The 25,172-nt window shown below is 58.8% G+C and overlaps 2 protein-coding genes across 6 annotated transcripts in view; one reads left to right on the top strand and one right to left on the bottom strand.

The window, feature by feature from the left end:
- Positions 1–20,378, top strand: HDGFL2 (HDGF like 2). Of its 5 annotated transcripts, none has more exons than XR_004677748.1 (16): positions 1–166; positions 2,818–2,894; positions 2,998–3,136; positions 8,806–8,997; positions 13,826–13,942; positions 14,054–14,125; positions 14,760–14,922; positions 15,008–15,083; positions 15,172–15,481; positions 16,707–16,804; positions 17,674–17,747; positions 17,943–18,013; positions 18,348–18,449; positions 18,682–18,911; positions 19,551–19,683; positions 20,082–20,378. XR_004677748.1 is itself a non-coding variant. In XM_034996605.1 (16 exons), exons 1-16 carry the CDS (start codon positions 95–97, stop codon positions 20,179–20,181), a joined length of 2,010 nt encoding a protein of 669 aa, XP_034852496.1. In that variant the 5' UTR covers positions 1–94; the 3' UTR covers positions 20,182–20,378. The 5 variants fall into 5 exon arrangements, 3 of the variants coding, with proteins under 3 accessions (XP_034852496.1, XP_034852495.1, XP_034852494.1); XR_004677747.1 differs by having other exon boundaries at positions 20,079–20,378; XM_034996605.1 differs by having other exon boundaries at positions 14,763–14,922; positions 18,698–18,911; positions 20,079–20,378.
- The window catches only part of LOC118005627 (perilipin-4-like), a 9,036-nt gene continuing 4,228 nt past the window's right edge, over positions 20,365–25,172 (bottom strand). Inside the window, exons 5-8 of the mRNA XM_034997590.1 lie at positions 24,779–25,166; positions 24,478–24,665; positions 22,619–22,705; positions 20,365–22,543 (exon numbers count right to left, since the gene is read on the bottom strand). Coding sequence (XP_034853481.1) covers positions 22,211–22,543; positions 22,619–22,705; positions 24,478–24,665; positions 24,779–25,166 — 996 coding nt within the window. The 3' untranslated portion in view covers positions 20,365–22,210. The remainder of the gene's footprint in view (positions 22,544–22,618; positions 22,706–24,477; positions 24,666–24,778; positions 25,167–25,172) is intronic.

Raw genomic sequence — 25,172 nt, 5'->3', positions numbered from 1 at the left:
CGCCTCCCGCTGCCGCCGCCGCAGCCGCTGCCGCTGCCGCCGACGCCGCCGCTGCTGCCGCCGCTTTCTGCGGCCTGGGCCTCCCGCCGCCAGCATGCCGCATGCCTTCAAGCCCGGGGACTTGGTGTTCGCCAAGATGAAGGGCTACCCGCACTGGCCGGCCCGGGTGAGGCCGCGCGGGAGATGGGCCAGGCGGGGGGGTGGGGCAGTAGGGGCCCGGGCCTGAGGGACCCGCGCGCCGGGGGCCGGGGGGGTTCCCCGAACCCCAGGGACCCGCACAACAGGGGTCTGGGGGTCCCTGGGCCTGAGGGACCCGTGCGCCGGGGGCCGGGGGGGGGTCCCCGAACCTCGGGGACCCGCACAACAGGGGTCTGGGGGTCCCTGGGCCTGAGGGATTCGCGCGCGGGGGGTCTGGGGACTTCGGGTCTGAGCGACCCGCGCAACGGGGGCTTGGAGGGGGTCCCCGGGCCTGAGGAAGCTCGCGCCGGGGGCCTGGGGGTCCTGGGGCCTGAAGGACCCCACGCCGGGGGTCTGGGGGTCCCGGAGCCTGAGGGAGCCCGCGCCGGGTGCCTGGGGGTCCCGGCGCCTGAGGGACCCCGCACCGGGTCTGAGGGCCCCCGGGCCTAAGGGAGCCCGCGCGGGGATCTGGGGGTCCCGTGGTTTGAGGGACCCCGCCCCGGGGGCCTGGGGGTCCCGGTGCCCGAGGGAGCCCGCGCCGTGGGTCTGGGGGGTCCCCCGGCCTGAGGGAGCCCGTGCCGGGCGTCTGGGGGTCCCGGGGCCTGAGGGAGGCCGCGCCGGGGGTGTGGGGGCCGCCGGGAGGCTCAGAGCCAAGGGAGGTGGGGTTTCGGGGACCTGGGGCCTGAGGGGGCAGGGTTCAAGTTTGAAGGAGTTGGTGGTGTGAGGAGAGCTGAGGAACACGGGGTTTAAGGAGAGGAATCCCAGTGACGTGAAGGGGGTGCCCAGACTGAGGATCTGAAGATCTCATTGTGCGGCCCCAGGCCATGTGTGAGGGGGGGCTAGAGATGAGGGATGCAGTAGGGAGAAGGGTTGAGGGTTAAGGCTGAGGGGGGCTGAGGGAGGCTAGGGCTGGAAATGGGGCCGGGGGCTGTGTTCACAGGGTCACGAGCTGGGAGGACTCATCTGATAATGTGGGGTGTCAGGGACCAGAGCTTGGAATGAGACTTGTTTAAGGGATCCTGGGGGCTGGTGCCCTGTGAGGAGCCCCTCCACACTGCTCTGGCAGAGGAGGCTGGCTGGGGTGTGAGGTTGAATGGGATCTTGGGGTGGTCCTCCCTGATACTTGAATCAGATACCTTTTCAGGCTCAAGCCCCAGAGAGAGAGCATCTGAGGGGAGGGGTTGAGCCAAGGGGACTTTGGGGATCCCGTGTAGAAGTGGAGATCCAGGGGACCCAGAGGGTCCGACGGGTGCAGGGCGTCCTGAGTCTGGAAGTCGCAGAGTGCCGTTCCAGGCACTATCCAGGGCAGGCCAAGTGTGGAGGAGGGACCTGGATGTTGTCATCCCCAGGTCTTAGGGATAAAGTTGCCCCAGAACCTAGGCTGGTGGAATATGCATGACAGGATTGAAGGAATTTGGGGGGTGGGGGGTGAGAGGCCCAGGCAGCAGCAGGGGGCATGGGAAGGATGAGGCTGGAACTGAAGCAGCACAGGAGTTGCCCAGGCAGTATTGTGAGATGGCTGGAGATTTCAGCCTTGCTCCCTGCTTTGGACCCCCTCAGGGTGGGAGTAAGTAGAAGGGCATCACGCAGAGCTGGGGGTCTGGGTGCGGAGAGGCTGCCACAGGAGGCCAGGAAGGGACACTGGCTAGGCTGTCCTGGGAACAGTTGGAGCTGGTGCTGCTGCTAGGATATCTGAGCCTCAGGCTCAGAGGCGGGTCCTCGGTGAGGCCAGAGCAGAAGCCAGGCCTGGAGGCGTGGCAGGCTAGTTCTCAGGGAGATGAAGTTTGGGGAAGCTTCTGTGCAGGAGTGGGATGCTTGGGATGGATGCCAGATGCCCAGGGACCAAGGACTTTGAAAAGTAGCCCAGAGAACTGGGGAAGGTAGCTGGGTGAGGGGTGGCAGGGAAGGTTCCAGTAACCCCCAGGCGTAGTAGAGGATGGGAAGGGATTAATGGGGACCAGAAAACTCACTTTAACCTGATGTGCTCGGGCTTATTTTCTTGGGGGGACTCTAGAGCCATGAAACTTTACAGGCACTTCCCTACTTTCCAGAGTACCAGCTTCTCTCTCTCCTCTGTCCCCCCTCCTGCCAGCTCTGTAAGCCCGGAACATTTCCAAGCGCCTGATTGGAAGTGAAGGGGCTGCTAGCCTCCTGTGGGGAGGTGACTGACAGCTGCCGGGGCCCATGGGCCTGTAGGGAGAGGGTGGGACTTCCTGGATGCTCAGGGCCTGTCTCCTGCAGCCCACCCCCCACCCTCTGCATCCTTGGAAGCTGCCAGCTGCAGCCTCTGGGAGACCCACCACCGACCACCCACCGCCTCTTTGCGGGAGGGGTCCCGTGGGAGGGTCCTGGGAATGTAGAGAAACTGAGCTTGGCCCCCTCTCCTGGAGCTTTGCTCAGGTGAAGCACCTACCCTGGAGGCAGAGAGAACACTCTGGGGGGAGGGGACAGGTACGCACAGAGGGGGGTTTCCTGGAAGAATGCAGATGCCAAGCTGGAAGGTGATGTGTCTCCCTCAGTCGAAGGCTCCTTTCCTCCCAGCATGCTTACCTCAAGTAACTTAGCTGGTTTCTTGCTGATTTCCTGGGTCAGTGGGTGAAAGTGTCCCCCAGCCACCCCCTGACCTGCCTCTCACTGCAGATCGATGACATCGCTGACGGTGCCGTGAAGCCCCCGCCCAACAAGTACCCCATTTTCTTCTTTGGTACACACGAAACGTAAGTGTCTGCAGGTGGGGCTTGATTTTCCCACCTGGTGCCTCCTGGGGCCTCCTGGGTGGCCTGACTCACCTGGGACTGGCCCCATGGTTCCTTTCTCCAGAGCCTTCCTGGGACCCAAGGACCTGTTTCCTTACGACAAATGTAAAGATAAGTACGGGAAACCCAACAAGAGGAAAGGCTTCAATGAGGGATTGTGGGAGATCCAGAACAATCCCCACGCCAGCTACAGTGCTCCTCTGGTGAGTACCTGGGGATGGAGAATGACTGGTGTGGTGTCTGTGGAGCCCAAGTCATGCCTGGTGCGTGCACGAATTGGGCGCCACAGGTGGTCTTAGCTTGTCTCATAGGAAAGGAGCAAGGGCTCATCCCCCCTTGGCACTGCTGACTGTTCTCTGTCGGGGTGTCCTGGGGCGTCCTGGGCACGGTGGGGTGAGTAGCATCCCTGGCCTCACCCGCTCCATGCCTGCAGCGCCCCACCCCACCCCCGTCCCCGAAGTCATGACAACCATACACGTCTGCAGACATTGACGAGTACCCCTGGGGTCCTGGAGGGCTAGAGGACCACCCCTGGTGAAACCCAGTGCTCTGCAGTTAGCTTGGATTTATAATAGCGTTATTACAGCTCTTAAAAAGTCTTTTGTGTTCTCAGAAAAAAAACTTCGTTCTGTCAGTAACACACCTCCCTTCCCCCGTTATTGCCAGATTTTAGGCTTGAGAAAAGGCTGTGGTTAATCGATGTGAGAGTTCTTGCTTAGATGGAAAAAAGTGCCAAGAACCACAGAGATGACATCTCAGTGGCAAATCAGTGTCAGGAAATGTTCAGGGAAAGAAGGAATTCAGAAGAGTCGAAGTGAAATTCATGGAAAGCCTTGGAAGGCTGCAGAAAGGTGGCAGAGAGCTACCTTGCTCTGGGCATTTTGGGAAGAGATGCAGATGAGGGGAGGCTGGGCTGGGGTTCTCTGCTCTGCTTTCAGCCACCATTTTTTGGATTTCTGCAGGAGGCGCAGGGACGCAGAGTAGTCTGGCTTCAGGAGGGGTGGGCGTGAGGTTGGCTGGGAGGCCAAGCAAACTACAGGGGGCAGAGCGTCCTTGCTGGAGAAGAGGGCCTGCGGCCTGGTCTGTGGGGAGGGACGCAGGAGGCGGACAGGGTCTGGTGTGTGTGAGCTCAGCCACCACTGATCCGGTAGGCACTGCGTATTGAGGGACCAGTAGTCCAAGATGGAGCAGACCCACTTCTGGCGTCCTGGGAGCTCACAGTCCAGAATTCAAAGTTTGCTCACCAGATGTCTCTTGAGCACTGAGGGTTTGGCACCCCCTTCTCAGGGGGCCAGGCTCACATTTAGTGGATGTTGGTGGTGGTCTGCTTTTACCTCCTCAGGTGGGTCTAGGAGAAGGAGGTTCCCCCTCTGCTGCCCACCGTGTCTCCCGGCTTTGTGGCTGAATGGGTCGGAAGGTCTTCAAGACAGTTGGGTTCTGTGTGATCCTTTTCTGGTCCTAGCTCAAGTGCTGTTGGTTACGTCCTAAGCTTATTACTGCTGGTGAATCATCATTTAAAATTTATTGCACACCCACGGCTTGCTAAGTGCTGTGTAGATGCCTGCCCTCGAGGAAATAAACTCAAAAATGGTACAACCTTGACATTAAACTGGCCCTACACAGACTTCCCAGGTTGAGAAGTAGCTGTTAAGTCTGAGAGCTTGTCTTGCTCTTTGGTTCTCTAACGCGCCTATGGCTCCACACTGAAGGTCTGTTTAAGATGCAGATTCATGGGCCCAACGCATGGAAGTTTGGGTTTCAGGAGCTCAGGCCGGGGACCCCTGAGGTGTTCCTTACCACACGTCAGCCTAGATGTTTCTGATGGAGCCAGGCCACAGGCACGCTTTTAGAAGCAGCTCTGTGTGGGTACCGGAGCGGTCTCTTTGTTCAGCCTTCAGGTTTTTTGTTTCTCTTTCCATCTTGAATGGGAATGCAGATTCGCGGTGCAAAATTGAAAAGATACGAAGGCGCGTAGGGAGAGTGGGCAGTCGGCCCTGCCTCCCGGTCACTCTGCTGCAGTGTCCTGTCAAGATAGCCATAGCTACTCATTTCTTGTACATCCTCTGAGGTTCTGTATTCCTATGAAATCCTACACAGCTTTCCCTTCTAAAGCATAGAATTCTTAATTTTGCTTATTGTTCTCCAAAATATATATATATTTTTAAATTTACTTACTTTTATTTATTATTATTTTTTAAATATTTTATTTATTTATTTGACAGAGAGAGACACAGCAAGAGAGGGAACGCAAGCAGGGGGAGTGCGAGAGGGAGAAGCAGGCTTCCTGCAGAGCAGGGATCCTAATGTGGGGCTCGATCCCAGGACCCTGGGATCATGACCTGAGCCGAAGGCAGACGCTTAACAACTGAGCCACCCAGGCGCCCCGTACTTATTTATTTTTAATAATCTCTACATCCATCATGGATCTCAGGATCCTGAGATCAGGAGTCGCACGCTCCACTGACCGAGCCGGCCAGGTGCCCCAAAATATATTTTGACTGTTGGTTTGCATGCAGAGAACAGACTCATTCTTTCCGACAGCCTTAACTCAGCTGATTCTTCCACTAAGAGGGGACAGCAAGCCCTGTTCCTGCATCTCCTTGCCAAGGCGGGAGGTGGAAAGTGATATCTGAGTGTGGTTCCAACTTCATTGTCCTCTGGTCCACACAGTAATTCTGAGAGTAGCCTGGGCAGGTAGTATCTTTTTCATTTTTCAGATAAGCAAACTGAGGCCCAGAGGGACCCAGCTAGAATCTGAGACCTCTTAGACATAGACCAGGGTTTTTCAGCAATTGTGGCTGGATCATTCTAGGCCGGGGTGGGGAGGGGTGCTCCTGGGCACTGTGGGGTGTTTAACAGCATCCCTGGCCCCCACCTACTAGATGCCAGGAGCGCCCCAGTTTCAGCAGCCTCAGGTGTCCCCAGAAATTGCCAAATGCCGGCAAGAGAACAAAAGTCATTTCTGGTTGAGAACCATTGACTTAGAAGGATCCTAGAAATACATGCTTGTCCCTCGATAGAAGAAAAGGGACAGGGACCTCTCCACGGTTCTCAAGCTGGTGAGCATGAGCTAGGGCTAAAGCCTGAGCCTCCCATGTCCCAGGCTGGAGGAGGGCCCCGAGAATAATCTCTGCACCTTGGGCTGGGGTTAAGAGCCTTGTGGTGTGAGCACAGGGACCTGGGCTCGAGTCCCGGCTCTAGCACTTGCTTACCATGAGCCTTGGGGCTCCACATCGCCTCTCTGAGCCTCAGTCTCCTCATTTAAGACAGAGGGTCATGGTAGTGTCTGCGTCTCCCAGGGTTGCTGGGGGGAGCCCCATGAGCAAGCGCACATCAGGCACCTACCACAGGCAAAGTGCTGAGCAGGTGATGAGGTACTAATTTCAAATGAGGCCAGGCTGGACGTGACCTTCCCACTCCACCTCCGTCACCCCCCTGATCCATTAAGGCACTGAGAGACATGAATGCTCACCTCCCTCACCAGACCATTGGGCTCGGGATGGTTGGAGGTCGGCTGGCTCTTAGCCTGTGTCTCCTGGTTCCTCTCTGTGCCCCATGCTTCTCTGTGTGGACCGGATTTCCCCAAACTTTTGCCAGCAGGCAGTTAGATCCCATGGGCTGACCCAGGAGATGCAGAGTTCCCAGCTTTACCTACAGGCACAAGGTAGGGCCAGTCACTCACCTTCCCAGAGAGTCCGTTTTCCCAATCGTGGGACAAGCCCGTTTGCCCCAGCCACCTGGCCGCACGTGAGAGTCACGAGTTGGACCCCAGTTAGTTGGGAGCTTGGCAGAAGCAAGGAGGGGTTTTAATCAGCAGTAGCTGTGTCCAGTGGCCCGGGCCTAAAGGCCAGGGCAGACCTGGCTGGTATCCCGCCTCTGTCGCATAGTCGCTATGATCCTGAGCTGTCACGCCACCTTTTCCTCAGCGGCAAAACGAGGGTGACAGTTCATACCCAGTACACCCAGAGAGAGATGGTGAGCTTGGGGCAGGGGCTTGCTCTGAACCAGTGCCAGCCCTTACTGCAGCTGACCCTTCTGCGGCAGAGCCATGGGCCTAGTCACTCAGCCTCCAAGCTGCTGTGCCTCCCTGCCATGGAGAACAGGGCTCAGGTCTCCCTGCTCCCCACCAGGGCTACCGTGAAGAGAACCCGCGCCCTGGTGCAAGGTGTGACGACGTCCATCGAGAAAGCGACATTATTCTCTCCTAGCGTTTGAGGTTTGGGGCCTGACCTACTCTTTTTTTTTTAATAATTTTTTTTTTTTTAAGATTTTATTTATTTATTTGACAGAGAGAGACACAGCGAGAGAGGGAACACAGCAGGGGGGGTGGGAGAGGGAGAAGCAGGCTTCCCGCTGAGCAGGGAGCCCGATGCGGGGCTCGATCCCAGGACCCTGGGATCATGACCTGAGCCGAAGGCAGACGCTTAACGACTGAGCCACCCAGGCACCCCAAACTCTTTTTTTTTTTTTTTTTAAAGTAGGCTCCACACCCAACGTGGGACTTGAATTCACAACCCTGAGATCAAGAATGGGGCGTTCCACTGACTGAGCTGGCCAGGTGCCCCACCCCTGAGAACTGATGAACTTTCTATTTCTATGAATTTGCACATTCCAGATATTTCACATAAATGGAGTCCTTATTTGGCCCTTTACCCCTGGCTTCTTTCACTGAGCGTGTTTTGGGGGTTCATCCACACTGTAACCTGTCAGAGCCTCGTTCCTTTTTATGGCAGAGTAGTGTTCCATTCTGTAGCCGGGCGGTGTTGTGTTCATCAGTAGGTGGCCGTTTGCCTTGTTTGCAGAGAATGTAGCTTTAAAAAGTCTCAATCTCTCTCATAAAAAAAAAAAGGGAAATCGGTTATTCAGTAAAGAAGTACCACAAAATAACACGATTAGGTTTTACACTCAGGCTCGGCTGTGCTGGGTACCCCAGGACTGTCGTGGGCACCCCATCTTGTGGTGCATTGTAGCTGTGCATTTCCTTGTCCCCCGTTAGCATGTGGGCTCCCCGAGGGCAGGGATGCCATCTGGCTCACGTTTAGCCCCTGCCCCTTTGCATACTTGGGACAATTTCTCAACTAAAATGTCACACCCTCCAAGGTCCCCCCCAAAATGCACTTCAGAATACTCCTGCCCCTCCCCGATCCCTCGGCACCCACATACCGGTGCTGTCCTGTCTCCCTGTCCCCACAGTGTGACGTTATTCTGCCGCAGAGTCTCCTGTCTGCCTCTCCCACTAGACCGTAAACCCCCTGGGGGCAGGCACCATGCTGTGCTCGCGTGTGTGGGCTCACTGCCTGCCCCGCACGGCGCCCAGCACAGGGCGAGCTGGGAATGGGTGCTGTATAAGCATCTGCTGCTTCTGTGGCTCTTGTTGCCTGAGCGGGCACACTGGGTGAAACAGAAATCACAGTGCCTAGCAGGTCAAGCCTGGAGGGCCTGTGTTCATAACGATGAGAGTATTAATATAGAAAAGTCAACTCTGGTGGACCTCTGGCCGGTCTGGGCACTGTCCTCAGTATGTCACATCCCACTTCTGCCTCATCCTGACCACAGCCCTGTGAGGCCAAAATGGTTCCATCCCCATTGCTCGGTTTGGGAAACTGAGGCACTGGGTGGCTAAATAACTGGCCCAGGGTTTGATCTGTAATCCTTAGCACCCCCTGCATGTGTCATCTTGCCCTCCAGCCTCCATTCTCGGGGGCTTTCTGGGCCGCAGGTCCCCAGTTTGGAAAGTGAGGAGGCCAGACCCTGACATTTGAGACCCCGCCATGGGTTCTGTCCTCTGGGTCACCATCCTGATTTGGAAATCCACCCCAGCCTGATGGTGACTCATGGTCTGTGCCCCCCCCCCCCCCCCCCCGCCCCCCAGCCGGTGAGCTCCTCTGACAGCGAGGCCCCTGAAGCCGACCCGGCGGGCGAGAGCGAGGACGACGAGGTCCGGGGGGTCATGGCCGTCACAGCCGTGACCGCCACAGCGGCCAGCGATAGGATGGAGAGTGACTCAGACTCAGACAAAAGCAGCGACAACAGTGGCCTGAAGCGGAAGGCGGCAGCCCTGAAGGTAGGGGCGGGGCGGGAGCTCCTGGCCTGGGGGGCGGCAGGCAGCCCCCCCACCCCAGCCACGCCCTGGGCCTTCCTCCTCCCTCAGGAGGCCTCCGCCTCCGGCTGCCTCTGCCCCCTGCCCTGCTTTTCTTGTTTTTAATACGTGGTTTCATTCTGATGTATTTTATTATTTTTATTTGTTGTTCTTTTATATGCGTCATCTCATTAACCTTTATAATATTGCTCAGTAGATATTACCATTTCCACTGTGTAGATTATCACCTCGGGGAAGGCTGTGTGTTTAGCGCAGCTCTCTAGTGTGAAGGTGAAATGCTTTCCTGTATTAACCCGACCTTTTACTCAACACCAGCCAGACTGAACAGATGCTGGCAGAACTAGAATGCATGTGCTTGCTCTTGGCTTTTCCCTCCCAGGAGCCTCCTAGCTGAAATTATGCCCTTAGCCTGAATATGCAGATAATTTTTCTGCATGATTAACATGGTTTTTTTTAACACACTTTTTAAAAATCGAGATACCATTCACATACCACAAAACTCACCCTTCCAAAATACACAATTCACTGGTTGTTAGTACATTCATGGAGCTGTGCAATCACCACCACTGGCTAGTTCCAGAACATTCCATGACTCCAGAAGAAACCCTGTCCCCGTCAGCAGTCATCCCCCATCCCTCCCCAGTCCCCAGCTCCCAGCCCCCACGTGCCCCCTTCCCATTCGTGGATGAGCCTGTACTAGACGTGTCACCCACGTGGACTTACCCCATGTGGCCTTCTGTGTCTGGTTCCCTCCTTGAGCGTCGTGGGCTCGGGGTCCGTCCCCGGGGCAGCGCATGTGGGCGCCTGGCTCCTGCTGGTGGCCATTTTCACGTGTTTGTCCGTTTACCGCCTGATGGCTGAGTGATGTTCCCATGTGTGGTGGGCGCATTGTGTGTATCCGTTTATCAGTTGATGGACATCTGGGTTGTGTCCACTTTGGCTGCTGGGAACATACTGCTGAGCACGGGTGTGTGCGGATTTCTGTGGGGACGAGAGTGTTCGGTTCTCCTGGAGATAGTCTCTTTCGTGCCTTGTCTGCCTTTTGACTGCTTTTAAACATTCGGGTGCAAAATGAAAGGACTAGGATTTATCATCAACTTCTTCAACAGAGTAAGGCTTTCCTTTTATTATTTATAAAAATAACATTTGCTTCCGGTTCCATTCATAAGGGTCAGCCACGCTCGTTGTAAGTTGAAAGGTGTAAAAGGTGTGGAGCGGCTGTAGTAGAAAAGACCCACATTCCGTGGGAGGGCCTCCGTGCCGAGGACTGGACGCAACCTGACGTGTTTCTCCGCGATCCCGCCTGTGCCTCACACACAGGGCGGCTGCGTGAAGCCCAGAATTCCGGAATTGGTGATCATGTGTGTGAAATGCTGAGCATTTCTTTGTCCTTACGTCCGATATTAAGTAGTAGTCTTCAGCGGTTAAGAAGTAGTTTATAACATGGATGATTTCTAACCAATATATTATTTTTTTTTTTAAAGATTTTATTTATTCATTTGAGACACAGAGATACAGAGAGAGAGAGAGAGCATGAGCAGTGGGAGAGGCAGAGGGAGAGGAAGAAGCAGACTCCCCGCTGAGTCAGGAGCCCGATGTGGGACTCGATCCCAGGACCCCGGGATCATGACCTGAGCCGAAGGCAGACGCTTAACCATCTGAGCCACCCAGGCGCCCTCTAACCAATATATTATTAAGACTGGTGGGCATTTAGGTTTTTCTCCAGTTTTTATAATGTAGTGGCATCATTTTCTGAAGTTCCCCACTATTTCTGTTTCCAGTTGCCGGGGAGGTTAAACAGAAATGTGTAGAAAATAGCCCCCCCAGCATGCCATCCCTTAGAGGTAAACCCCTATTTGTAAGTCAGTACTTAGATTTTTTTTTTTTTTTTTGCCAGCTTTGCATTAAACAGATCTAAGTTCTTTTTTTTTTTTTTTTTAAGATTTTATTTATTTATTTGACAGAGAGAGACACAGCGAGAGAGGGAACACAAGCAGGGGGAGTGGGAGAGGGAGAAGCAGGCTCCCCGCAGAGCAGGGAGCCCGATGCGGGACTCGATCCCAGGACCCTGTGATCATGACCTGAGCCGAAGGCAGACGCTTAACGACTGAGCCACCCAGGCGCCCCAGATCTAAGTTCTTTTTACAACACCTTTAACCACGCGGGGGGCATTTAAGAGACCTTTTCCCTGGTAGCCCCCTGGCACTAGCACATGGCAGCTCTCCTTTCCCTGATCCGTGAGGAGCTGTGGTTTTCCGGTCGGGCCAGCTTTCTGTGTTCTCTCTTCAGTTGACATTAACCTGTTGGTGTGTTTCTGTGGATCCGTGTTCTGCTCTTCTCATCTATCCTCTGAATGGCTCCGTGGCAGACTTCCTTCATGAGGACGACACAACAGACCCTGACCCCAGCCCCGAGCCCTAGTAGCTCAGCACTGCCCGCCCCCCAGGGTCTGTTCTCTCTGGGGTTCCACGATCTCACTGCTCGGGGCCCCTCCCCACTGCCTTCCCTTGCACCCTGGCGTGTAGACATTGGGAGGGTAGGTCCTGGGTCATCTTAGTCCCCGCGATTCCTGCCTTTTTGTCTGGGGAATCTGGCCACGTCCCAGCTCTAAACGCTTACCCTGGAACTGCCTCGAGAGTTACTGTCGTAACTCTAGATTCCCTGAGTACCCCGGGTGAGAGTCCTGTGCTGGAGGGCTGAGAAGGGAGAGCATGCGGCGCCCCTAGACCACAGACGGCCTGTGATTCGAGATCATTCCTGGAGGCTGGAAGTCTGAGATCAAGGTGTCGGCAGGGCTGGTTCCTTCTGAGGCCTCTCCTCGGTGTGCAGACACCCCCTCCCATCCTCACATGGTGGTTACTCCATGTGTGTCTGTGTCCTGAGCTCCTCTTCTTAGGAGGACACAGGTCATACTGGATTAGGGTCCCTTCAGTGACATCATTTTAACTTAATTACATCCTTAAAGATCCCTGTCTCCAAACCCTGTTCCCTTCTGAGGTTGAGGGTCAGGGCTTCACCATAGGAATTTTAGGGGGACAGGGCCTGGAGCAGGGGAGATGCTCAGGTGATTGTTATTATGAGAACTGACACATTTCTCAGGTGTGACAAAACAGAGGGAAAATGTGGTGTACCTCAACAGTTGCCGGCTAGGAAGACCCAGGTCGTCCCTGGTTGAGATCTGTTTCTAAAGCTTGGTTCTTTCTTCATAAACATTTTTTTTAATTTTTTTAAAAAAATTATTTATTTGAGAGAGAGAGAGAGAGTGAGAGAGAGAGCATGAGAAGACAGGGTCAGAGGGAGAAGCAGACTCCCCGCTGAGCAGGCAACCCGATGCGGGACTCGATCCTGGGACACCAGGATCATGACCTGAGCTGAAGGCAGTCGCTTAACCAACTGAGCCACCCAGGCGCCCTTCATAAAAATTCTTCTGTTGGCCTCTTTGGGTGGACGTCAGGGAACGCATGAACCCCTGAAACTGAATTCAGACTGTATGTGTGCATGTGTGTATATGTATATTTTTGGTTTTTTATTGAGGTGAAATTTACATTAAAAAGTAGCCGTTCCAGGGGCGCCTGGGTGGCTCAGTCGTTGAGCGTCTGCCTTCAGCTCAGGTCATGATGGGGTCCTGGGATTGAGCCCCACGTCGGGCTCCCTGCTCCGCGGGAAGCCTGCTTCTCCCTCTCCCACTCCCCCTGCTTGTGTTCCCTCTCTCGCTATGTCTCTTTCTGTCAAATAAAATCTTTAAAAAAATTTTAAAAATGAAATAGGGGGCGCCTGGGTGGCTCAGTCGTTGAGCGTCTGCCTTCAGCTCAGGTCATGATGGGGTCCTGGGATCGAGCCCCACGTCGGGCTCCCTGCTTGGCGGGAAGCCTGCTTCTTCCTCTCCCACTCCCCAAGCTTGTGTTCCCTCTCTTGCTGTCAAATAAATAAAATCTTTAAAAAAAAAAAAAAAAAAAAAGGTAGTCATTCCAGAACGCGCTGCTCAGTGGCGTGTGATCCGTTCCCACCGTTTGTGCAGCCCCCACCTCTGTCTAGTTTCAGAGGGCATGCATATGTCTTTTTCTGGGGAAAGGATGCTTGGTTTGGTTTTTTCCTTCATTTTCTTTTTATTGTGCTAAAGTACACATAATATAAAATTTGCCGTTTTAACTGCACAGCTCCGCGGCATGAAGCACACTCACACCATCCTGTAGCCACCCCACCCTCTGTCTCCAGAACTTTCCATCTCCCCACACGGAGACTCTGTCCCCATGAAGCGCAGACTCCCCACCCCCGGCCCCAGCCCCCACCCTCTCCTCTCTGTCTCTGTGGACGGGACTCCTCCGGGGACCTCCTGGGAGTGGGGTCCTGCAGAATGTGTCCTTCTGGGTCTGGCTCCTCTCACTGAGCCCAGTGTCCTCAAAGTTCAAGATCCGTGGTTTTTTTTTGTTTGTTTGTTTTTTTAAAGATTTTATTTATTTATTTGAGACAGAGAATGAGAGACAGAGAGCATGAGAGGGAGGAGGGTCAGAGGGAGAAGCAGACTCGCTGCCGAGCAGGGAGCCCGATGTGGGACTCGATCCCGGGACTCCAGGATCATGACCTGAGCCGAAGGCAGTCGCTTAACCAACTGAGCCACCCAGGCGCCCCAAGATCCGTGGTTTTTAATCAGATCCTCAAAAGGGTCCCTGCTGCCTCCCAAATGTTCCAGAACCTCAGCTCTTCTCCAGAGTGTGAGCAGCCAGGCGGGAGACAGCTCTGCTCCCACACAGGCTTTCCGATTGTTGATCTGTTTGGGCTGCTCCCCTACTAGATGTCGGTCTCAAAACGAACTCGAAAGGCCTCCAGTGACCTGGATCAAGCCAGTGTGTCTCCATCAGAGGACGAGAATTCAGAAAGCTCATCTGAGTCAGAGAAGACCAGTGACCAGGTGAGCAGGTGGCTGGCTCCGTGGGTGGGTGGGCGGGCAGGTGGACGCACACTTGGGAGCCGAACAGTATCAGCTGGGGGGCCCGTGCTCAGCCCCCTTCTCCCTGCCCAGGACTTCACCCCCGAGAAGAAAGCTGTGGTCCGGGCGCCTCGGCGGGGCCCCCTTGCGGGACGGAAGAAAAAGGTAGAGGTGTTTTGTTGTTGTTTTGTTCCTACCTGCCTGTCTGTGGGAAACCCCAAGAGATCCTCTCCGTGGTCACCGGGCACCGTCCATGGTTCGAGTCGGTCCTTTTTGGAGGAGGGTGGGTCACAGGCCACAGGGAGCCCTTGGGACCGCCACCTTCCACCTTCCACTTTCCACCTCTGCCTCCACTGATGGCTTCAGCCCCTGGTTCCTGAGCTCAGTGTGTGCAGAGCACTTCCCTGGGGCCGGACCCGCCACGCCCCCACCGCTCCTGAGAGAAGCGCAGAGGCCAGTTAGGGCGATGGGGTGCTAGAGCGCTGGCCTTGGAAGGGAGTGAGGTGCCCCAGGCCATAGTGTGTATTAGAAAGAGCTCTAACCGCTGGAGAATACAGTGGCCCTCCTTGCCCCCCCCCCAACTCTGCCAAGGAGGAGATGAGGCCTGGGGGCGTCACACGCCACGACTGAGCCAACGATCGGGGTGCTGCAGGCACCTCGGGGGCTGCCTGTGATTCCTGGCCAATGTGAGCGGTTTCTGGTTGGAGGGAGGCAGCTGTTGGTGTCGGGGGCTGCAAGGGGCACTGAGGCCTGTTCTTGGCCTGTGTTCCTCTCACCTCCATGCCCCGGCCTCTCCCAGAAGGCGCCCTCAGCCTCCGACTCCGACTCCAAAGCAGAATCCGATGGGGCCAAGGGCGAGCCAGTGGCTGTGACCCCGTCAGCGCCGTCCTCCTCATCCTCCTCCTCTTCCTCTTCCGACTCGGACGTGTCTGTAAAGAAACCTCCTCGGGGCAGGAAGCCAGGTAGGGTCCCGGCGGTGTGCCCCCTCACCTCCGGCTGCTGGAGGGGGTGCCCACATAGACCAGGCCACCCCCTCCTTTCCTGCAGCGGAGAAGCTGCCGCCAAAGCCCCGCGGGCGGAAGCCAAAGCCCGAGCGGCCCCCGACCAGCTCGAGCAGTGACAGGTGGGTGCGCAGCAACAGGCCGGTGACGGGCCGGGGTGGTGTGGGTTGGGCCCGGCCCTGCAGCCCTCTAACCGGCCCGCACCCCCAGCGACAGCGACGAGGTGGACCGCATCAGCGAGTGGAAGCGCCGGGACGAGGAACGGCGGCGCGAGCTGGAGGCCAGGCGGCGCCGGGAGCAGGAGGACGAGCTGCGGCGGCTCCGCGAGCAGGAGAAGGAGGAGAAGGAGCGGAGGCGCGAGCGCGAGCGCGGGGAGGCCCCGGCCGGGGGCAGTGGGGGCAGCAGCGGGGATGAGCTCGGCGATGAGGATGAGCCCGTCAGGAAGCGAGGCCGCAAGGGCCGGGGGCGGGGACCACAGTCCTCCTCTGACTCGGGGCCCGAGGCTGAGCTGCAGAGAGAGGTACGTCCCACTGGGGTGCGTCCCAGGCTCCTGGGGAGGATGGTGACCGAGGGGCTTCTCCCTGGCGCCCACCCTGCCCACCCCTTCCAGCAAGTTGGTTCCTGACTCCCACCACCTGCGTGCCAGGTGCTATGCTGGGGCTCGAGGGCTGGGGTGTTGTGGTAAAGCCGTGAATGTGAAACGGAGACCCTACCGTGAAGGAGTGGACATTCAAATGAGGGAGACGGGACAACATGAGATACGTTCCAGAGTGTTTATTGCTAAGGACAAGAAAGGGTCAGGGGACAGCAGCTGTCGAGTGAGGTTTTCTGTTTTAGGTAGGGTGAACCCTAAAGGCTTTAGTTGAGAAGATGCCATTAAGTAAGGATTGGAATGAAGTGAGAGGTGATCTGGGAAGATAACGCGGGGGGGAGTAGCACTCTAGACAGAAGGCACAGTCCATGCAAAGGTCCTGGGGCAGCACTGGGTCTGGCATGTTGGAGGAATAGCCAGGAGGCCCATGTGGCTGGAATAGAGTGGGTGAGGAGGAGAGAGGGAGGAGGTGAGGGTAAGGAGGGGACGGGGCAGATTGTGCAGGGCCTTGGGAATCAAGGGGAGGACTTGGGTTTTTACCACAGTGAGTGGAGCCCTAGAGGGCTATGGGCAGAGGAGTAGGACCTGACTTGGGTGCTCACAGGTGCCCTGTGGCTGCTGCGGGAGGGACAGAGGGAGGGAGGGAGTGTGGGTGAGCGGCGAGCAGTTAGGAGGTCTCTGATGACTGGCAGTGACCATCAGGTGCCGTGCAGTCCCGCAGGCCTGTCCGCTCCCCGCTCTCCTGGCACTCACAGCCCGCCTGAATCTGAGCCTGACTTTCCAGGCCTGTCACCTTCTGGATGGGGTCTATGTGACGGGAGGATGGGGGAAGCAGGATGACACTCTTCTCGCCCTGTCTCTTCCTTTGAACAAAAAACGGGGACCAAGACCCCTGCCGCAGGAGGAATGTGTGCGGTGGGGCTGCCCCACCCATCGAGGGAGTGGTCCTTTGGGGCCTGAGAGGCTGCTGCCTGGGGACAGGCTGGACACAGGAGTCCTCCTTCCCTCGCATCCTGCCCGTTGCACCAGGTCCCGACGGTGCAGAGGTGGTGGCGGGAAGTGTCAGGGCGTATCTCCGAGGAGGAGAGCCCCCACTGCCCCCACTGCCCCCACTGCCCGCCATTCCAGCGCTCCCTCTCTCTGGCCGCCATAGGCAAAGAAGGCAGCGAGACAGTCACAAGGCACAGAGCCCACGAGGAGAGCCAGCCAGAAGGAGAAGAGAGGGCGCCCCGAGGAGAGGCCCCGAGCCAGGTCAGCACCCGTCCTCCCTCTGCTCCCACACCTACCTGGGGGCCCACCCGCCCCGTGCTGGTCCCTGCGGTTCTCAGCCTCCTGGGGACCCATCAGCCCTCACCCCTTACGGGAGTGACCCGATGTCCGAGTTCAGTCTTGGAGATAGAGCCAATCCAAGAGTCCCATTCTGGGGGCCCCATCAGCTTACATGGGAACCAGTGCTCCAGGACTGCAATTCTGCCCCCAGAGGCACCACGCTGTGTCTGTGGTCCTCAAGCTGGGGGTGCTCCTGGCATCGAGGGGGGCCAGGGTGCCCCCCCAGAGAGTGACCCACCCGATGTCAACAATGCCGAGGGGAGGAACCGTCCCCCACACCAGTGGTTCTGAGACTCTGAGTCCGAGGCCCCCCAAGGCAGGGGACACAGCCCCTCTCCCTGCCCACTGGCCACGTGAGATTCCATCAGTGAGGGAGCCTGCCTGTGGAACTTCGGCAGCTTTTGCCAAGTAGAATGTCGAGTCCGAGCTGTGGAAACAGGCCGGTCATTGACAGGCGTCACATCGGGGCACCTTTCCGTAATTCGTTCACTCGGGTTTCCGTTAAGTCACCACCAACCCTCAGTCGTGTGTTCGTAATGATGCTGATTCTGAGACTTGATGTCGTTTACCAGCAAGAACCAGAGGGAGGGCTGCCATCCCTGGTCACTTCAGGTGACTGCCTAGACCAGGTCACGACGGGCTGGCCCCCACCCCTCCCGCTTCCAGGGCCCCCTGAGGCTCTCCCTCCCAGTGGCCGCGGGTCCCCCACTACACACTCAGAGGGCGGCAGTGGCCGGGTTGGGGCTGCTGGACGGGAGTCCAGGGCGGGACTAAGGGGCGTGACTCCACAGGCCTGCGAAGGTGGAGCGAACCCGGAAGCGGTCAGAAGGCTTCCCGCCCGACCGGAAGGTGGAGAAGAAGAAAGGTGAGGGGCCAGGTCGCTGACAGGGAGGAGGCTGAGCCAACAAGGAGCTCGCTCCTGTCACAACAGCGGTGCTAGGGCAGATCCCCGGCCCTCTCTGACGAAGGGTCATGGGAGTCCGTCGGGCGTGGGGGGCCAGGCCCAGCGGCCCTTGCAGCCCCGCTCAGGCCCAGGTGTTGCATTCTCTCCTGGCCCCAGAACCTTCCGTGGAGGAGAAGCTGCAGAAGCTGCACAGCGAGATCAAGTTCGCCCTGAAAGTTGACAATCCGGTGAGGCCCTCGCAGGGCACCGAGGCCACTTCCTCCGAGCCAAGCGGTCCCCCTGTCCCTCGTGTCTGGAGCTCCCTTAGAAGCCTCAGGAAACTGAGGCGAATCCAGGGTCTTTGTTCTCCTGGGTGTCCTCCCCGGAGGCCCAGGTTGACCTCCTCAGGTACATTGCTTGGGGTCCCCAGCAGGTGGTGCCAAGCAGCCCTCCGAGTGCTGCGTCCCGCCCACTGTTCCTGGGCTTCCCTGGCACTCCGCCTGCCACCCGGGGAGTCCCGCGGGGCCCCAAGGGCTCCCTCAGCTAGGTGCTGCCCCTCCTCACTCCCTCCCCACCCCACAGGACGTGAAGCGGTGTCTGAACGCGCTAGAGGAGCTAGGGACCCTACAGGTGACCTCACAGATCCTCCAGAAGAACACAGATGTGGTGGCCACGTTGAAGAAGGTACGGTGGGAACCCCGCAGTGGACGGGCTGGTGGCAGGCGAGGCAGGAGTCTTCCCAGGGAGCCTGGGTTCCCGGCCGCAGCAGCCCTCGGTCCGGGAGGACACGGGCGCACTGGCAGGCCAGAGTGCCGGGGTCCACTGTGCTGTGCTCGTGGGAAGGTGCTGCCGGGGGTGGTGGTGCTGGGGGCGGGCGTGTGGCGGGGGGTGAGACCAGCTGCATCTCCTGAGCCAGGCCTCTTCCGGGCCAGATCCGCCGTTACAAGGCCAACAAGGAGGTGATGGAGAAGGCCGCGGAGGTCTATACCCGGCTCAAGTCTCGGGTCCTGGGACCAAAGATGGAGGCCATCCAGAAGGCGACCAGAGCTGGGGTGGAGAAGGAGAGGGCCGAGCTGGAGAAGGCCGCGGAGGCGCTGGCCGGAGAAGAGGCTGCCACGGAGAGGGCGGAGGTCGAGGCGAGCGCTGGTGAGCAGGCACCACTCGGCTCTCCACTCCCCCCACCCCCCAGCCCCCGTGGCTAGAGTGGCATGTTCCTGCTGGCACTCTGCATGCCTGGCTGTGTCCCCAAGGTCGCCGGGGCCTGGTGCATGCACGTACCTGAGCTGCTCATAGAGCCTTGGAGGCAGACAGCGTGGGAGGCCGTGCGTTTGTGCACGCGGGCCATGTGTGGGAGCATTGCTGGGACAGGCCTTGGGTTGGAGAAAGAGGGTGTCTCCCCCAGGGACAGTGGCACTGGTCCCTGCCTAAAGGGAGGGCGGTCCTTCCTGCTGGGGTCACGTGGTGCCCACGGAGCTGCTGAGAAGTGTTCCTTCAGACTGGGGCAGGATGGCTCAGCTGAAGCCTCAGCAGCCTCAGGGACAGCCTGCAGGGGGCGTCACCCTATTTCTGTGCCCAGCAGGCTTTTCCCCCATCGCCCATGGCCGCTCATTTACTGGCTCCTCCCTCTTTAGGCTTTTGTGTGCCTAGCCGTCTAGGGGATGTAGGGGTGGGGGGATGTGGGCGCACCGGATCAGGGCCCGCGAGGGAGGTGGTGCTTCCTTTAGGGCCCCTGGCCCCAAACCAGTGGGCAGGGTTACGGGATCCCATGAGCCTCTCTCCCGCCAGATCTCTCAGCCCCAGTGAATGGCGAGGCCACGTCTCAGAAGGGGGAGAGCATGGAAGACAAGGAGCAGGAGGAAGGACAGAATTCCGAGGAGGGGCTGGGGTGTGGCTCCTCCGAAGAGCCGTTGCACAACGAGTGAGTATTGCAGCGGGCGGCAGCCCTGGGGGGCCGCCTCCTGACCAGGCCTCCACTGCGTGGGCTGCTCATTCTGCTGTTGGCCCAGGGACTTGTCCTACACGCCGGCCTCCCACCCCCACCTTTGCCGCTGACCCCCCAGGTGCCCCATCGAGGCAGCTCCGCGGCTCTGGGCTGCTCTGGGAGGATGGCTTCCTCCTGGCGCCCCGGGAGCGGGCGCAGTGGGCTCCTTGATGCTGACGCCGTGCTGAGGGTCCCGGGCCTGCCCGCGCCTGGCGGGGGTCTGGCTGGGCAGCGTAGGGGGCTCCGGACGTGGGCTGCACCCCCAGGGCGCTGGGTCTCTGTCGGCGGTGGGAAGCCGAGTGCTCACCCCTGGCCGCCTATGCTCCCACCAGCAGCGTGCGGGAGGGCCCCGAGCTGGATGTGTCTGGGCAGGAGCGGCAGGAGCATGCGAGGGTGCGGATGGACTCGGAGTCCCTGGACGAGGAGGACAGCTGAGCCCCGGCGGCCAGGCCCACCCGGCACGCGTAGACGCCCCAGGCCTGCCCCGGCCCCCACCCGCCGCCCGCCGAGCAGAGACCTGTTGGGGAAGCGCTGTGCTGTCCCTTTGTATCTGTCCCCTGGGTTGTTTTTCTGCCTAACTTCTGTGATTTCCAACCGACATGAAATGACTATAAAGGGTTTTTTTAATGAAAGTCATTTTTATTGGCTTGGTTTTCTAGGATGGCTGGTGTAGCTGTCTAGGGCCCCTCCAGGGACAGAGGGTTTAAGCCACAAGGTCACCGTTCACAGCGAATGTGAACTCGGTTCTGACACTGCCCCTGCCCGGCCTGGGCCTGCAGAGCTGACGGTGAGGGAGAGGGGAGGTGGGAGGCCATTTTAGAAGTAACGCAGGCTCAAGCAGAGGCTGCAGTCTGATCCTCTCGCGTGCAGCATCCTAGAGCCCAGACATTCTTGCAGGGCCTTGCTCCCATTCCTGCTCTTGGCCGGGCTGCAGGGAAGACCCAGGGTCCCCAGAAGCAGCAGCTTAGGGCATTCAAGCCATTCAGGCTTTGGGGGGTGCTGTGGGCTGGCCGTTGTCCTTGATGTTCAGAGGATGTGAGTGTTGGGGGCAGGCCTTGCTCTGTGACCTTGGACAAGTGGCACTCCCATTCTGGGCTTCTCGTTCCTCACCTGTAAAGTGGCCCCAGGCTCCCAGGGCCAGCACATGGATTTGGACAGACGTGTATGTGGTTCCCAGCCAGGCACCTGCATCAGCAGTGGGGTCCACCGTGTGTCCTCCGCCCTGCCCCTCGTCAAGTGCCTCCATCCTAGCCGGGGCCGTGGTGTGGTGTGGGACTTCTGAGCCTGGCGCCCCCCCATTTGGTCTGGCTGGACTGAAGCTCCAGTGACTGCTCAGTTGGCGTGAACGGCCATGTGCCCAGCGCCTCCACCTGTGGTGGAGACCAAGGAGGAAGGGGCCCCAGAGGCTTCTGGACCCGTCCCCGCGTCTCACCATGGTCGGCTCCGGGGAACTAATGACGACCCTTTGGGGAAGGCTGGCCTCGTGTCCTGAGCTTGGAACACTCCATCGTTTCTGAGAGGGGGCTGGTATGAGGGCACCTCGAGCCCTCCTTAAGGGAGGGAGGTAGCCTGATTGGGGGGTTGTGGGTGGGATACGGGGGCTTCCTTGGCAGGGCTCCCCCCAGCTGGAGGACAGGGGAGGTCCAGTGAGGGGGAGCTTCAGCTTCCTCATGCGCCACCCATCTCGCGTGGCTGCCCTGGGCATTTAGGGACAGTGTGGCTGGGAAAGAGGGGACGCTGTGTGTGTCCCAGCCCGTGTTCTCCAACCTGGGGTGAGTATGGGACCGTGTTGAGCACATTTTGTCATATACCCCCTAGGGCCCCATCCCCCACGGGAACACCTCTCGTTCCTTCCTCAGCCCAGGGGCCTTGGGGACCACAAATCATCAGCTCTGGGGGTGGGCCGAGGCCACACTGGTGTCAGCAGAGGCAGCGGGAGCCCACGCCGGGTGACAGTGGCATTCTGGTACCTTCTGGTACAATGGAACACGGTTTGCTGAGGGCTGGGGTGTATGCTTCTGGAGTGAGAACAGTGCTCCAGGAGCCCAGGATGGAGGAGCACCTGCTGTGCCCGTAGCTAAAGGACCTAGACTAGGCTGCCCCAAAGATGAAAGGGTGCCTCGTGGAGGCTGCTGACTGGAGAACCTTCTAGACCTAGGCATGTTTCCACTTCTCTTTTCTAATTGGAGTGCTTGCTTGAGACCTTTAGGGGAAGGCCCTCTGTCAGCGGTCTTAGCAGCCCCGGGCCCCTGAGGCAGGAGAAGGCCCAGCGGTGCTTGGGAAGAAAGGGTGGACGGCGTAGGCAGGGCCAGAGCTGGGTGTGCGGTGCGGCTGAACTCAAAGTCCTGGGTGCCCCCCACGGGTGCTAGGCAGCGCCAGCGTGCGGGGTCCAGACCTTCGGGGATTTGGAACTGGTTTGGGCTGGGGAGAAGGCTCCGCGGAGGGCTCCGTGGGCAGGAGGGACCTACAGCTGCTGCCCAGCGGGGTGCAGGGCAAAGGGCCCCACCAGCCAGCAGGGCGGCGGGCCGTGCTGCACACTCTCCAGCATCTGCTCCAGCTTCTGCCATGCCTGGCCCACGGCCCCGCGGCTCTGGGCCAGGCGCTGTGCCGGCAGCTCTTCCACGGAGCTGGCCGAGGACACGAGGCCGTAGAGCTCACAGAGGCTGTGGCGCGCCTGCCCGACATGCTGCTGGAGCTCAGAGGGGAGGCCCTGGAGGCCGGAGGCCAGGGTGCTGTAGGCCACGTGGAGCTGCTGGATGAGGCCGCAGGCCCTGGACAGAGCCCCGGAGCCTGGCACCTGCGGGGGAGGGAAGGGGTGAGGTAAGCAGGAGTTGGGGGAGAAGAGCGGGAGCCGTGGCCCTTTGTTACATACCTCTTGGGGAGCGGCTCCCTCCACTCTGCTGTTCGGACCCTGGTCCAGCCATGGCTGGCTTTCTGGAGCCTGCTTGGCCCTTTCAATCTAGAAAGAGAACCCAGCAGAGAAATTACGGCTTCTCAGCAGGGTCCTTTTACACTCCCCCCTGGGGACATTCCTGGGCCTGGCCCTAGAGCCTCGTGTCTAGACCTCTCCGTGGTGTGGTGGGAGAGCCAGCTGTGTCAGGATGGGCAATAGTCCATATTCTTGGGCTTGTCAGAGACCAAATAACAAACACTTCCCAGCTCAAAACCCTCCCATAGCTCCCCAGTGCCTTTTGGATAAGATCCAGCTCTTCACCATGGCCTACACTGTCTGCTCCCTGGGACTGCCCAGACCTCATCTCCTGCTGACACTGTCACACTCTGCTCTGGACACGCTAGCCTCATTTTGTCCTCTGACCACTTCCAGCATGCTGCTGCCTCAGGGCCTTTGCACATGCTGCCTGCTCAGCCTGGAGCATGCTTCCTCTGGCCTTACACGTGGTGCCCATCTGATCTCGGCTCGAGGTTGTCCTCCAGGTGAGGCCTTCCCCGGCCACCCAGTGCAGTGGCCTCTAGTCCTCCCTGTCAGATTTCATTATTCTCAGAGGCACATCACTGTCGAGTTATTGCGGATGTTTGTTTCTTGGCTGTTTATCTCCCCCTTTGGGTGGAGATAAAGGCTCTTTTGGCAGTTTTCCTTCCTTGATTGTTGGGTCCCTGGCACATAGGAGCCTCCCTAGCCCCACCACCAATCTTCGTTGTCCCAGCAATTGGGGGGTGGGGGGGGCAGCACGTGGGCCAGGTGTGGACTCCCAACTTGCAGTCACCCTCCCAGCGCACCCCGCGGCAACTCCCATCTGGGGCCCGCTAGTCAGCTCCGTTTCCCCCATCCAAAACCAAGCTCTCACTGTTCACCCTCAGCCCACTCGGCACCTCCCCTGGGGTCCCCTGCTAAAAATCTCCCAGGCAGAGTGCCTGGCTGGTTCAGTCGGGGGAGCTGGCGGCTCTCAATCTCAGGGTTGTAAGTTCAAGCCCCGTGTTGGGTATAGAAGTTACTTCAATAAGATACTTCAAAAAAATTTTAAGTCTCTGAGGTTCCTTAGGGCCCCTCTCTCTCATGCCCCGCATCTAGCCTGCCCACAGACCCGGCAGCCCTGCTCTGGACGCACATCCTGAACACAGGTGCCTCTCGCTGCTGCCGACACTGGCCCTGAGGCCCCATTGTTCTTCACTTGCCAGGATTTTTGTGGAAACCTCACTGATCTCCCAGGTCCGGCCTGTTCTCCCTTCAGCAGCCAGAGTGACCCCCTAGCAAAACCTCTGTTGGGTCAGGCCAGCGCTCCATCCCGGGCGCTGCGGGGGGAGGGGGGGAGGGCTGAGCGCCATCCCTGGCCCCACCCCCCTCGATGCCAGGTGCACCTTTTCCCACAGTCGTGACAGCTACAGATGCCCCCAGACAGGGCCCAGCGTCCCAGAGGCCTGATCATCCCCATCGAGACCCCTCGGGATTGGACCAGTGCTCTTTAAACTGGGGCTCACCAGAGAGCGCGGGGCACTGATTGAAAAGTTGCGCGGGCACCCCCCGGGGATCCCGGCTCAGGCCGCGCCACCGGGCTCCTCCTGCATGTGTAAGTGAGGCTGATGCATCTCAACATCTAAAACTCAGCTTGGGGACCGGGAGGTCGTCAGAGCTGGGGGTCCCTCCGTGGGCTGCTGCTGGACTGTGTGCAGCCCGCCCCCCAGCGTGAGTGGCAGCTCTCGTGGTGCCGAAGGCCTGGGGGAGCCTGGGGAGCTATTCTGAGGAAGGTGCCGTGGGGAGGGCAAGGCTCTTACCAGCTCGAAGGAGTCCTCCAGCTGGGCCAGCGCAGCCCTGGCCTGGAACTGGCTGTGCTGCAGCTGGCTCAGGGCATGCTCAAGAGCCCGCTGGCGGAAGCCGGGGGCCAGGTCGCCCAGACGCACGAAATAGCTGCCGCGGTCGGCCGTGAGCACCTTTGGCTCGGGTTCGGACGCAGCAAGCCGAGCTGGAAAGGAAGACGGGATTCCTCAATCTGAGAGGCCCCTGGAAAATCCAGGGCTTGGGTTTTACAGAAGCCAAGCCCTCCCAGGGGGGTGGGCCCAGCTATACTGTTCTCACCTTGCTCCCCGGCATCCATGGGGTGGAAGATATCCCCCAGCTCCCCCAGCTCGTCCTGGAGCGTTGCAAAGCTCACGGCTCCTTCGTGTCCTGCATCCTCCCTGCCCAGGGTGGCCCCATGGGTGCCCGTGGCCACGGCAGTGGCTTCCCTGGCAAGGTCCAGGCCGGTACAGAGAGTGTCTGGGGCGCTGGATACCCCAGAGGAGAGAGCCTCCTGGGGTCTCAGGATAGTTTGCTCCCCTTCTTTGTCTGGGGCACTGTAACTGGGGAGTCCACTGTCCTGGGTACCAGGTAACCAATTCTGAACGGTCTGCACTGTCCCTTTGGTCACACTCCCTGCCCCGGTGAGCCCAGTGGACACTGCATCCTTGGTGCCCGTCAGGACGGTCTTGGT

The sequence above is a fragment of the Mirounga leonina genome, unplaced genomic scaffold, assembly GCF_011800145.1.
Source record: "Mirounga leonina isolate KUSES-001 unplaced genomic scaffold, KU_Mleo_1.0 Mir_94, whole genome shotgun sequence".
In the NCBI taxonomy this organism is placed as follows: domain Eukaryota; kingdom Metazoa; phylum Chordata; class Mammalia; order Carnivora; family Phocidae; genus Mirounga; species Mirounga leonina.
This window is presented reverse-complemented; position numbering and strand designations above follow the sequence as displayed.